The 13,282-nt window shown below is 48.1% G+C and overlaps 1 protein-coding gene across 2 annotated transcripts in view; it reads right to left on the bottom strand.

Annotated features, from left to right (window-relative positions):
• Positions 1-4,389, bottom strand: part of SNTA1 (syntrophin alpha 1) — a 28,300-nt gene extending 23,911 nt beyond the window's left edge. For both annotated transcript variants that reach the window (XM_045981851.1, XM_045981852.1), the window contains exons 1-2: positions 3,958-4,389; positions 701-886 (exon numbers count right to left, since the gene is read on the bottom strand). In XM_045981851.1, the coding sequence (XP_045837807.1) occupies positions 701-886; positions 3,958-4,267 (496 nt within the window). In that variant the 5' untranslated portion in view covers positions 4,268-4,389. The remainder of the gene's footprint in view (positions 1-700; positions 887-3,957) is intronic.
• Between the last annotated feature and the right edge of the window lie 8,893 nt (positions 4,390-13,282).

Genomic DNA, 13,282 nt, shown 5'->3' on the forward strand with positions numbered 1-13,282 from the left:
AGGGCTGAGCAAAGCAGAAACCTCCTGAGAGAGATGGCAAAAGATATGGGACAGCCACAGCAAGACGTTTATCACAACCAATGGGGAAACCGAGGCTCAGAGAAGACAATCTCATCCAAGACCACACAGTGCGAGGATAGCAGAGGGGAACCACCAACGTCCTCCCTCCAAGACTCTTCTCTGATCCTTGCTGGAAGGACCTGATGTTCTGCAACATAACGACCAAGTCTTCTCCCAAGGGAGCATGGGTCCCAGGGTTTCAGGGTCCCTGGAGCTGGAAGCTCTCCAGTTTCCTCAAGAGAGAATATTAGCTGCCCCTTCCCCAGTCCCTCCCTGCCCCTCTCTTTCCCTGATTCACTCACTGGGTGGCAGATCCTGCCAGGTCCATTTTGCCCTGATCATACAACCAGCAAGACAGAAGTTACCTCCCTGTTCTACAGATGAGGAACCCAAAAGCTCAGGGAAATGAAATGAGTTGCCCAAGTCTACAGAGCTAGGGAATGAAAGAGAGGAAAGGAAAACTAGTTCTGTCTGGCTCTGTGTCAGCTTTCCCACCACCACTCCAATCCTGTGTCAAGGCAGGTCCCCAAGTTCTGTTTCCACCCGGCCCACCTCCCAGCCCCCGCTGCTGGGCGGGGGCCACTTGAAGCCTGGGGGAAGCAGAGGAAAGAATAACACCCTTGGGGTCCCCAGTGCTTACCCTCCAGCACCACCTCTTTGCCTGTCTTCTTCAGGACCTGTACCGCCTCATCGTGGGTAGCAGAGGAGAGGTCTTCCCCATTCACAGATAAGATGGCATCCCCCACGAAGAGGGCCTCGGTCTGGTCAGCTGCCAGGCCCTTGAAGATCTTGGAAATGAGAATAGGCATCTTGTTCTCCCGGCCCCCTGCACAGGCACAGAAAGAGGAAGAAACTGAGGCAGACACTCCAGTGCTTGAGAGTACATGAAGGCAAAATGATTTCTGAAGGCCTACCTCGGTGCCCAGCCCAGTGCCAGGAGAGCAGGGATGAGAGAGGTAAGAGGATCTCAGAAATGAGCCTTAGGAGTCTGGAACACTAATAAATCATGTTCTAAATTCATAATGGAGTTTGGTCACTGGATCTTCGGCTAAACGCTTTGGATGTTCATGTTTGAGCAACTTACAAGTGCTCCAGTCACTTTTTCTTAAATATTTTGTATTTTAGGCAACTTTCCCACAACGGGGGAACCCACTGATACCCTTTATCCTGGAGTAAAGATAGAAGTCCATTATGGCAATGCCCCCCACCCAAGGATCTCTTCAGCAATTGGAAAGCTTTACAGTCCACGACCCAGCTGAAAATCAAGGCCTGAAAGTCTAGATTTCAAAAGCCTATCCAAATTGCATCTCTGATACAAAAAAAAAGCTAGTACATCTTACTGAATCACTTTATTAACTAAGTGCTAAGCTCTTGAATATCCCTTTAAAATATGAAATAGACATAATAATTCGCATTATTTTCATATACTAAGTGCCAAGCACCATGCTAAATGCTCTCAATGTTGTCTCACTGTATCTTCACAACATCCCAATCACACATGCATGCTCAGTCTCCTCTCAGGAAAAATGAAGTGCGGAGAGAAGCCCCTTGCCCGAGGTCATTCAGCTAGCTGGTGACAGGAAAGCAGCATTTGAACCTAGGTCTCCCGGCTCCAGAACCAACACTCTTAACCCTATGCTTGACTGTAACTAAGGCTCTCAGATACCACATTACTGGTCGAACCCAGATTACTGAAGATGAGGAACTAGTGGTCCATAAAGAGGACGTCATTATTTCAAGGTCACACAACAAACGGGTGGCAAAGGTCAGACTGGAACACCTCCCGTGGCCCCCACACAGGCCCAACAGTTTGCTCACGGCACCACACAGGATTTGAAGCCTAGAAAGGAATGGGTTACTTTCTCTCTCTCTCTCTCTCTCTTTTTAAGATTTTATTTACTTATTTGAACAGAGCAAGAGAGGGAGAGAGGAGAGCATAAGCAGGGGGAGGGGGAGAGAGAGAGGGAGTAGCGGGCTCTCCACTGAGCAGAGAGCCTGATGCAGGGCTCCATCCCAGGACCCTGAGATCATGACCTCTGCCAAAGGCAGACACTTAACCACTGAGCCACCCAGGTGCCCCAGGGAATGGGTTTCTATTTATATCTGCTCTCTCCCATCAGAAACTAGGGACCTCAGTTCAGTTTGAAGCTATGATCATTCCAGGCTGCCTCAGCTGGGCTGGACCCTCAGAGGGCAGTCACCATGGAAACAAGAGCCCAGGCTTTATCCATGAAGAACAGAATGGAGCTGGTACTTCCCCTGACCCCTCCTAAAAGTACCTTCACTCCCAACTGGCAGTATGGAGCTAAGGAGTAACTTTATGTGACCTTAGAAAGTCTGTCTCCTCTCCAAGTCTCAGCTTGTCCATCTGTAAAATGGAACTCTATATTAACTCTAAGTTTCTTTCTGCTTTAACACATTGAGTGTATAATTTCTGGATTGATCTGCTGCCCTCTCCCATTCTGGAGTTTAGGGGCGAGACTGGTGTCCATTCTCTGTCTTCCCCCTTTCTCCCTCTTCCATTCCTTTGGTCGGCTATCTGGGAATGTGCCCTTCCATGAGGAAGAACCAAATCTGTGGCTACTCTCTTAAGTCCTGATAATTGAGGTTGAAATCTCAGCACTGTCATTCACTGTTTGAGCCTGGGAAAATGGTTTTATTTTTCTGAGTTTCGGTTTCTCCACCTGCAGAATGGATATTATGCTCCCCACTTTTTACCACTTGTTGCCTGGATAAAACGGATCATAAGCCTAGAGCACTAGACACAGCATTCAGTACACAGTGGTGGCTCAGTCCTCACCATCCCTACCCTCTCACCCAGGCCAAAGGGTCTGGAGACACCAATGAATAGACCCAGCACTGGGGAGAGAGAAGAGTGCATATCCAAGGTGATACCAGAGCTGACACCCTTTCCCAAGGCAGACAGCAGCCGGAGAAGCAGATGGGTAGGCATGGTGAACCCAGCTGCTGGGAGTATACTGGGATTTTAAGCACTATGGTTAGTTGCTTTGGGAGTCTCTCCTGGCCTCCTTTTTTCCTCTCATAGAACAGCAACAATTAACCAAGCACCTACTGTGTGCTTGCAGGGTGAGTACTTCAGACCCCAGTTCTCACAGAAACCTTACAACTCTATCATTAGCCTCAACATACAGTGAGGAAACTCGAGTCCAGAGACGGGAAGTGACTTGTCTAAGTTCACACAGATCCAGGACTCAAACACAATCCCAGTGCTTCCTAAAGAAATCGCTCAGTATTGGGAGCTGAGATTTCTCAGAGAGAAGTAACAACTCTATGTGCACTCCTCTCAATTATGTGCAAGGTGATGATGGCCAGATCAGGAAATTCAAGCCCAGGACCCTCCGCCTAAGTACACAGGGTCCTGGGTCCTCAGATTTCCAGGTCCTTCCTGGACCCCTGTCTGTGAACCCAGCCTGTGCCTCTACCCAAGTCTCGAAACCTGGGCTCCCAACTCCAGGCCTTACCCCTTCCCTCCACCTTGGTTGTGTCTCAGGGACTTCCTCCTTCCTGCCCAGTAGCTTCCCAGGCCTCAATCCCCTTTGTCCATCCTTCGCTCTCCTACCGTCCTTCTTGTCCTTGATGTCCAGGCAACTCTGACATCTCAATGCCTCCTCACAGAACTCCCCACCCACCTGTCCTTGGTGCGCCCCCACCCGCTCCACCTGTGCCTTCGGACTCAGGCCTCAGTCTCCTGAAACCCCTCCGACCTTGGTGCTCCCAGTGTCCTCCTTCCCTCTGTCCCCTCAGACACCCTCCCTGACCCTAGACAGAAGTCTTCCAACTCCGCGTCCTCCGTAGGCTGCCGGGCTCCGCGACCTGTGCCCTCGGAGGCCCCACAGACACCGCGACCCGCATGCCCTCGGTGCCCCCCGCGCCCACCTTTGATGCTGATGCCCAGCCCGCCGGCGTCGGCCTTGCGCACCGTCACGCGGCGCCGCTGGAGCAGCAGAGCCTCGGGCAGCTGCGGGGGCGCCGCGCCAGGCTCGGCGGCGCCGTTGAGCTGCGCGGGCTCCGGCTCCCGCGGGGCGCCAGGCTCCGGGCCGATCTCGCCGTCGGCGGGGCTCACGGTCAGAGCGTCCTCCGCCAGACTGAGCAGCACCCGCTGCCACCGCTCGCCGCTAGCCCCCGAGCCAGCCCCGGCGCGGAGTTCCAGCAGCCCGGTGCGCGGGGAGCGTCTGCCTGACGCCATCTTCGCCTCCGAGCCCCCGGGCCGCCGCGCTCGCCCTGCCCCGCAGTGCCCGGCCGGCTCAGACCAAGCGCCCAGGGCAGAGGGCAGCGGGGGCCCGACTGGGCCAGCCGCTACACTACCCCCGGCCGGTGGGGGTGGAGCCTCGGGAGCGGGGCTGTTCGGGAGGTGTGGCTACGGAGAGGGGCGGGGCCGCAGGCAAACTGTGGATGCGACGCCGCGGTGCCCAGGACCTGAAGGATGCAGCGTGAGAGTACTTAGGGATTACGGGCGTCGTGGGTAGGAGGTAGGGGTCAAGAGATAAAGAGAGACATATGGCCGGGCCATAAAGGGGCGGGGCTTCGTATCGGAAGCAGGTTCCTGCGACAGAGACTCTGAGCTCCCAAGGCCGTCGAGGGCAGGGACCGTAGCTCACAGGCGTAGGAGCGCAGGAGAAAGAAAATCATGGATCCTGGTGCAAGGCTTTGGGCGTCGGGGCAGAGCTTTGTATGGCGGAGAGCTGCCCTCCAGGGACAGGACTTGTGTGGATACCGAGCCCCCAGGGACTTCGCAGGCGGGGTTTGGAAGGAGCTGGTTTCCCGAGGCGGGGCCGAGCCTTGGGTCCGTGGGCGTGGCTTATCTGGGGGCGTGGCTTCTAAAGCAGACAGGTCCCGCCCACCAGGATGAACACGCTGCGAACTGTTCAGGGCTTGTGGGGCGGATGGACACCGTATAGGAGTTTAACCGATTAACCACCTGTTCTGTTAACAGTCGAACAGAGAAAAGCCTGAAGTCCCATACTCTCAGAAAGACCTGACTGAAGGAGAATCCAGAGCTCCTGGTGTAAGGAAGGTGGGGCTCTGGGTCTGGGCGTCACTCTGTTACCTCCCTGTCGACCTTGATCCCATCACTTCACTCTCTTGGCTTCAATTTCCTTATCTATGAAATGGGGATCGCAAGAATCGCTACTTCACAGGGTTTGTGTCAGGATTAAATCGTGAAAATGCATTTTATGAGACTGACGTGCTACCTACTGCGCTAAGGGGGCGGGCTTGTGAAATGCATTTTAAACTGTGACCCCTGTGCAATCAATATGATTGCTTTTATTTATTTTTTTTAAAGATTTTATTTATTTATTTGTCAGACAGTGTGCACCAGCAGCGGGAGGAGTGGAGGGAGAGGGAGAAGCAGGCTCCCTGCTGGGGCTCCATCCCAGGACCCCTGGAACACGACCTGAGCCACCCAGGCACCCCTAGTCGCTTTTATTTATTGAATGCTTACTATTGGCCAGGACTAGATCTGAGGATGTCCATGTTTTATCTTTTAGCCTCGTGGAGTAGCTGCAGTTCACAACACTCCCACTGTACAGTAGGGAAAACTTGGATTTAGAAGGTCGAATTGACCCATCACACATTTGTGAGTAGGACAGAGCATGGACTCAAAACGAGCCTTGTTTGACACCAGTGCCTAGGCATTGAACCACTGCCAGACAGCTGCCAAGTACAAAATTGAGGTGGGATCATTACCAGAAAAATGCCACCAAATCGCACACTTCACCCAGCCTTCATATCTGCCCCTCCTCTCCGGCTCCCACTCCTAGCAGGGATGTGTTAGGCAATAAATAGTTAGGACCACATCCCTATGTAGACTCCCTGCACCCTCAGGTAGAACAAGGCAAAAAGGAAACTCATAGGAAAGCAGGGACATATACCAATTGTCCACGGCAAACTTAAGTTTGCAAATAACTAGAGACCAGCCCAACTGTCCAACTTGTAAGGGAATGACTCTATACCAGGGAAAATCCACTGAGGCCACATACATAATACATATGTGTTACATACACATGTACATATAATACACAGATGCCATTTATTCAGCTTGCTATACATTGGCACACGAGCTGGCTGATTTATAAACATTGTCATTTAACCTCACACACTCTGCACAGCCTATTATCCCCGTTTTACAGATGGGGAAATTGAGACAGGACTAGTAAGAATGGACTTCTAATCTAACCTGGCTCTGTCTGGTTTCCAAGCCCATTCACTCCTACTCCTTTCTGCAGCCCACCTAGCAGCAAAGGATGAGTTTGTAATTAATTCATTCAGCAATATGTATTGAATATCCCCTCTATGCCAGACCCAGTGCTAGGTAGACAAGCACTAGGTTACCACAAGATAGTTGTAAACAAATAGTTGTAAACAAGATGGATGGGAGCTCACCTCACAGGACACACAGCCCGCTGAAAGGCAGGATCCCCATGGTGGTTAAGAGGATGGGTTTGGGGGGCGCCTGCGTGGCTCAGTGGGTTAGGCCTCTGCCTTCGGCTCAGGTCATGATCTCAGCGTCCTGGGATCGAGCCCTGCATAGGGCTCTCTGCTCAGCGTGGAGCCTGCTTCTCTCTCTCTCTCTGCCTGCCTCTCTGCCTACTTGTGATCTCTGTCTGTCAAACAAATAAATAAAGTCTTAAAAAAAAAAAAAGAGGATGGGTTTTGTATCCTGATTTTCTGTGTTCAAAGGCTCACTGTGCCCTTTCTTCCCACCGCTCCATCTTTACTGAGATATAACTGACACATTAACTATGCCATTTTCTATCTCTGTGGTTCTGGGTGACTTATTTAACACCCTAAGCTTTCTATTTCACAATTAATAAAATGAGAATATTGAAATTACTATCCCTGGGATTATTATAAGAAATAAATAAAATAATGCTGGTAAACTGCTTGGCACAACTCCTGTACATAGTAAGCACTGAAAAAAAATACAAGTTATAATTATCTTGAAAAACAGGCATCAGTCAAATAGCTTTAATTTAGAGTGATAAGTATCAAAACAGAAAAGACACAACTAAAACACAAACACACAAACGGGGTCTGACATGTATATATATAATATTCAGCAAGTAAGAGAGAAAGAGACAAAGTGAGAGAGGAAGGAGGGAGGGGAAGAAGAAATATAGCATTATGCATTGATTTTTTTCTTAAGGTGGTTTTTTTGTTTGTTTTTGTTTTTTAGCAATCCCTACACCCAATGCAGGGCTTGAACTTATAACCCTGAGATCAAGAGTCACATGCTCTTCTGACTGAACCAGCCAGGTGTCCCTATGCATTGGTATTTTAAAAGTATGAGTTTTGGGTGCTCGCTTCGGCAGCACATATACTAAAAGTATGAGTTTTGGGACACCTGGGTGACTCAGTTGTTAAGCATCTGCCTTCAGCTCAGGTCATGATCCCAGGACCCTGGGATGGAGCTCCACATCCAGTTCCCTGCTCTGCTAGGAAGCCTGCTTCTCCCTCTCCCCCTGCTTGTGTTCCCTTCTCGCTATCCCTCTATCAAATAAATAAATAAAATCTAAAAAAAAACAAAAACAAAAAACAAAAAAAAACAAAAACAAAAAAGGTGGTAGAGCAAACCTGAGAAAAGTAAGGATAAGCACTTGTGATAAAGGAGAATTACATTCTATTTGGCTTCACTCTAAAGGTAAAGAAGGAGGGGAGGAGGGATCAAGCAAGAGGCGAGAAATGAGGGGAGAGCAAGAGATCAGACTCCTTTCCCAGGACCAAAGCCTGGAGCCAGATCCTTAAAAGTCCCCCCACGTATTGCCCTGCTTAAAAAAGACTTAATGAGCCTAGACAAACTTGATGAGAAAGAGCCCTGATACAGAATTCCTCCCCTGGGGGACTGTTTTCTATGGTTATAATGGGAAGGGAGGAAGAAGAGAGGTGATGTGTACGGAATAAGAGGAGGCTAGCAGAGAAGGGCAAAGGAGGTGCAGCAAGAAAAAAAGAGTGATGTGTGCATATGTGTATGGACACGCGTATGTGTGCAAATATATGCGTGTGTATTTTATGTGTGTGCGTGTTTCGGTGATCACACAGTTTGGGCAATGTCCATCAGCTGTGCCCGTCAGGCCACCCCCCAGGACCCCAGTATCTGGAGGAACACCCTACCCCTCCACTGTGGTCAGCTGATGCTTCTCTGCTGTAGCTCAGGAATTGGCCTTCCAGACACACAAACACACACACACACACACACACACACACACAGGCCTGGCTCCCACCAAACATGGCACAGCTCCCAGAGGAAACCAGTTCAGTCCTAAGGAATGAGAGGCGGAAGGGCAAAGGGAAGAAGAAAGGGGGCCACCCAGCTAACTAGTCTCAAATTCCCACTGCAGGCCCTGCAGGCTCAACCCCTTGGACCTAGAGTCTGGTGCCCTAGTCAAAGGGGGAGCCCTCTATGCATGGGCTCCAAGGCAGGAAGCAGAAATTTCTACATCCCTGGCCTCCCAGACCCAATGATGGCAGCCATAATGTGAGTTTACATGATCCACTGCTTAACATAACTGCTCTCCAGAGGTCATCTCATTTCCTCTTCTAGACAACCCAGGAAGTAGGTCCTGTTATTATCCCCATTAGACAGATGAGGAAACTGAGGCTCAGGGACGTGAAGTGATAAGTCCAGTCAGTCTGGCACCAGGACTCACTGGGACATCATACTGCACCCCAGGAGAGGTTTGGAGCTTACTGGACGTTTTTTAATATTTTTTAAAGATTTATTTATTTATGTGACACGGAAAGAGAGAGAGAGAGGGAGCGCATAACCAGGGGGAGTGACAGGCAGAGGGAGAAGCAGACTCCCTGCTGAGCAAGGAGGCTCCATCCCAGGACACTGGGATCATGATCTGAGCCAAAGGCAGACACTTAACTGCCTGAGCCACCCAGGAGCCCCTGGATCTTAAGGAGGTTGACAGGCTTCCAAAGTCTAAGAGTCCATGGTGCCCTGTGGGATTAGAAACCAAACCAAGTCCTTCCCTTATATGGCACCTTTTAATCTGCAGTGCAGCCTGATAAGGCAGGCTTTATCATCTCCATTTTGTGGATGAAGAAAACAAGGCTTAGAGAGGGAAAGTGATTTGTCCAAAGTCATACAGCTAATAAATGGCAGAGCCTGAATATGAACCAAGTTATTTCTAATTACAACGCTTTGCCTACCCTAGGATCCTAGTCAAGGTCAGATTCACAACATGTAGGCATGTGGAACTTAAAGGAATATTAGTATCCTAAAGTCTTGGTGATTAGAAGATGAACCCATTAGTGGCGCCTGGGTGGCTCAGTGGGTTAAAGCCTCTGCCTTCGGCTCAGGTCATGATCCCAGGGTCCTGGGATCGAGCCCCACATCGGGCTCTCTGCTCCACGGGGAGCCTGCTTCCTCCTCTCTCTCTGCCTGCCTCTCTGCCTACTTGTGGTTTCTCTCTGTCAAAATAAAATAAAAATATATAAAAAAAAAAAAAGATGAACCCATTAAATATCACCAACTCCAAATCCCCACCCAACTCCAAGCAAGAAGCCCCTCTGCAGCTTCCCTGAGAACTCCCCCTCCAGCCTAAGCTTGGATGCCTCCAGTAACGGGGCACTCACCTCTCCACAAGGCAGCCCTTTCCATTTAAGAGGCCACTCCCCACCTAAGCCGAGGTGGGGAGAGGGAAGTCACACTCACACTTTTTAATCTTGCTGTCCCGGTGTGGGGGATTCAGGCTGCTCCTTTTTTTTTTTTTTTAAGATTTTTTATTTATTTAGCAGACAAACCACAAGAGACTCTTAATCTTAGGAAACAAACTGAGGGCTGCTGGACAGAAGGGGGTTGGGGGAATAGAGTGGCTGGGTGATGGACGCTGGGGAGGGTATGTATTGTGGTGAGCGCTGGGTGTTATGTAAGGCTGATGAATCACAGATCTGTATCCCTGAAACAAATAATACATTATATGTTAATTACAAAATAAAATAAATTTTTTAAAGATTTTTATTTATTTATTTGAGAGAGAGAGCATGCAAATGGGGCGGGGGTTGGGGGAAGAGCAGAGGGAGAAGCAGGCTCCCCGCTGAGCAAGGAGACTGATGTGGGACTCCATCCCAGGACCCTGGGATCATGATGTGAGCCAAAGTTGCTTAACCAACTGAGCCACCCAGATGCCCTCAGGCTGTCTCCTTAAAATTCTTGTTCAAATTGGGGCACCTGTGTGGCTCAGTAAGTTGAGCATCTGACCCTCGATTTCGACTCAGGGCTGTGAGATTGATCCCCACGTTGGGCTCTGAGCTCAGCAGGGAGTCTGCTTGAGATTCTCTCTCTCTCCCTCTCCCACGCCATCCCTCACTCTCTCTCAAATAAATAAATACATCTTTAAAGGGAAAAAAAGCTTGTTTAAATTAAAGCTGAGAAAAAAATGAATTCTCCCATGACCGTCCTATGCACTACCTTCACAGCAGTTATCACAACTTGTACTTCCATGTTTGTTTACCTATCACCTGTCTCCCCGCTAGACAGGACACCCCCTGAGGGCAGGAACTCTATCTATTTAGCAGAGTTCCTGGCATGAATGAATGAATGAATGAATAAGTGAATGAATGAATGCTTGCTGAGGGAGAGCAATAGGAGCTTAGGTCCCTGAAAGATAACCAGGGAGATGGTCTTCCAGGCTGAAGGCTGTGGGAGGGGCTAAGCTCAGCACCTCATCCCTTCAGGCAAGACCCAGCAACCTCCCACTGTTAGGGCAGGCACTGTACTGCCCACTATTAAAGCCCCACAATGAGACCTGGTAAACAGTAAAAGTCCAGTAATGTTTGATGAATGAGTGATGAATAGCAGAGAAGTGTTCTGGTTTCCACTGGTTTCCATTCGAAAGGATGCCGACCACAGCTGCCATTCTCTTCTTCTTACTTTATTTAATAAATTTTATTGAGTGGGACTGGGATAGGTAGGGAAAATCTCATCCTTTCTGATCAAACAGACACTTCCTGGGCCTCCTCTCTCAATCTGACCACAATTCATTTATTTATTCATTCAAAAATATTTGCTAAGGGCGCCTGGGTGGCTCAGTGGGTTAAGCCACTGCCTTCGGCTCAGGTCATGATTTCAGGGTCCTGGGATCGAGTCCCACATCGGGCTCTCTTCTCGGCAGCGAGCCTGCTTCCCTCTCTCTCTCTCTGCCTGCCTTTCTGTCTACTTGTGATCTCTCTCTGTCAAATAAATAAATAAAATCTTTAAAAAAAAAAAATATTTGCTAAGTCCCAGCTCTGAGGTAGACACTGTGGTATGTACTGGGGATAGACCATGGACAGCTGTATACAGTCCTGGGACGCCTGGCTGGCTCAGTTGGTAGAGCATGTGTCACGAATTCAAGTCCCACCTTGGGTGCGGAGTTTACTTAAAAATGACTGAAGGAAGGAAGAAGATGTATACAGTCCTGCCCTAATGGAATCTATAATCTAATGGGGGGAGTTTCTTAAACAAACAAAAAAACAATTAAAAGAACCAAACCTGGGGCACCTGGGTGGCTCAGTGCATTAAGCCTCTGCCTGCAGCTCAGGTCATGATCGCAGGGTCCTGGGATCGAGCCCCACATCGGGCTCTCTGCTCAGTGGGGAGCCTGTTTCTCCCTCTCTCTCTGCCTGCCTCTCTGCCTACTGGTGATCTCTCTCTCTGTCATAAATAAATAAAATCTTTAAAAAATAAATAAAATTTAAAAATAATTGCCAAACCTGATGTGTGCCTAAAACAAAAAATGAGTAGGTGACAATGATAGAGGACAACAAGGGGCAGGAGGACCTTCTGGACGGTAGTCAGGGAAGGAGGTATATTCAAGGTAAGACCTAAAAGTTAACAAGGAGCCAATTACGCCTAGAGGAAAGAGTCTGTGCAAAGCTCTTGAGGTGGGAAAGACCTTTGCTTCTTTGGACGGTTCTAGTTCAGTGACGGAAGGAGAAGGTGCAGAGAGGTTAGAGGAGCCAGACAATGCTGATCCTCTGAGACAAGGAAATACACCCAGATTTTATTCCAAGCTGAAGGATACTGGGAGGGATTCAGCAGAGAACTGGCATGGTTTGTTTGATAGGGTTACATTCAATTTTATTAACTATTAAAAATATTTAAGGGGCACCGGGTTTGCTCAGTCAATTAAATGTTTTGTTTTCAGCTCAGGTCTCAATCTCAGGGTTGTGAGTTCAAGCCCTATTTGGGATCCACACTGGGCTGGGAGCCCACATTCATATAAATGAATACACACACACACACACACACACACACACACACACATATATATAATTAAATAGTATATAATTATACATATGATTATATATTTTATATATTTTATATATTATATATTCTTATATATAATAATATATGATATATAATTATATATAATATATTTATATAAATATATTTTGTATATATTTATATATTCATATACATTTATATAATATATAAATAATTATATATTATATATAATTACACACACACACAAACACATAAAATAATTACAACATCTAGGGGCACCTGGGTAGCTCAGTTGGTTAAGCATTTGCCTTTGGTTCAGGTCACGATCCTGGGGTCCTGGAATCAAGCCCCACATTGGGCTCCCTGCTCAGCAGGGAGCTTGTTTCTCCCTCTCCTCCCCACTTGTGCTCTCTCTCACTATCTCTGTCTCTCTCTCAAACAAATAAATAAAATATTTTTTAAAAAATATCTTATTATGGATTGCCTGGGTGGCTCAGTCCTTAAGCGTCTGCCTTCAGCTCAGTTCCTGATCCCATGATCCTGGGATCAAGCCCCGCATTGGGGTCCCTGCTTGGCAGGAAGCCTGTTTCTCCCTCTCCCACTCCCCCTGCTTGTGTTCCCTCTCTCGCACTCTCTCTCTGTCAAATAAAATTTAAAAAAAAAAAATCTTTAAAAAGAAAAAAAAGGTCTTACCAGTGGACACCTCCCTTCTCCTATTTGGAAGTTATGTTCTCTAATTGTATTAACTCTATTACCTTCATTTACTCTTTCCCAAATTATTTGCTCTCTTTATCTACTACTTTGGTGCTCATTTTTTCCCTAACCCCACAAATTAGATATCGTCCTTGATTACACCGTTAAAGTTCCCTCAGAGTTACCTACATGTTTAACTTGCTCTTTGGTATTTCTTGCATCTCAGAACTTTCTTCTGAGATTATTTTCCTTCTTGGAATTATATCCTCTAGAATTTCCCATGGTGAGTGAGGG

This window comes from Meles meles, chromosome 16 (genome assembly GCF_922984935.1).
Source record: "Meles meles chromosome 16, mMelMel3.1 paternal haplotype, whole genome shotgun sequence".
Lineage (NCBI taxonomy): Eukaryota > Metazoa > Chordata > Mammalia > Carnivora > Mustelidae > Meles > Meles meles.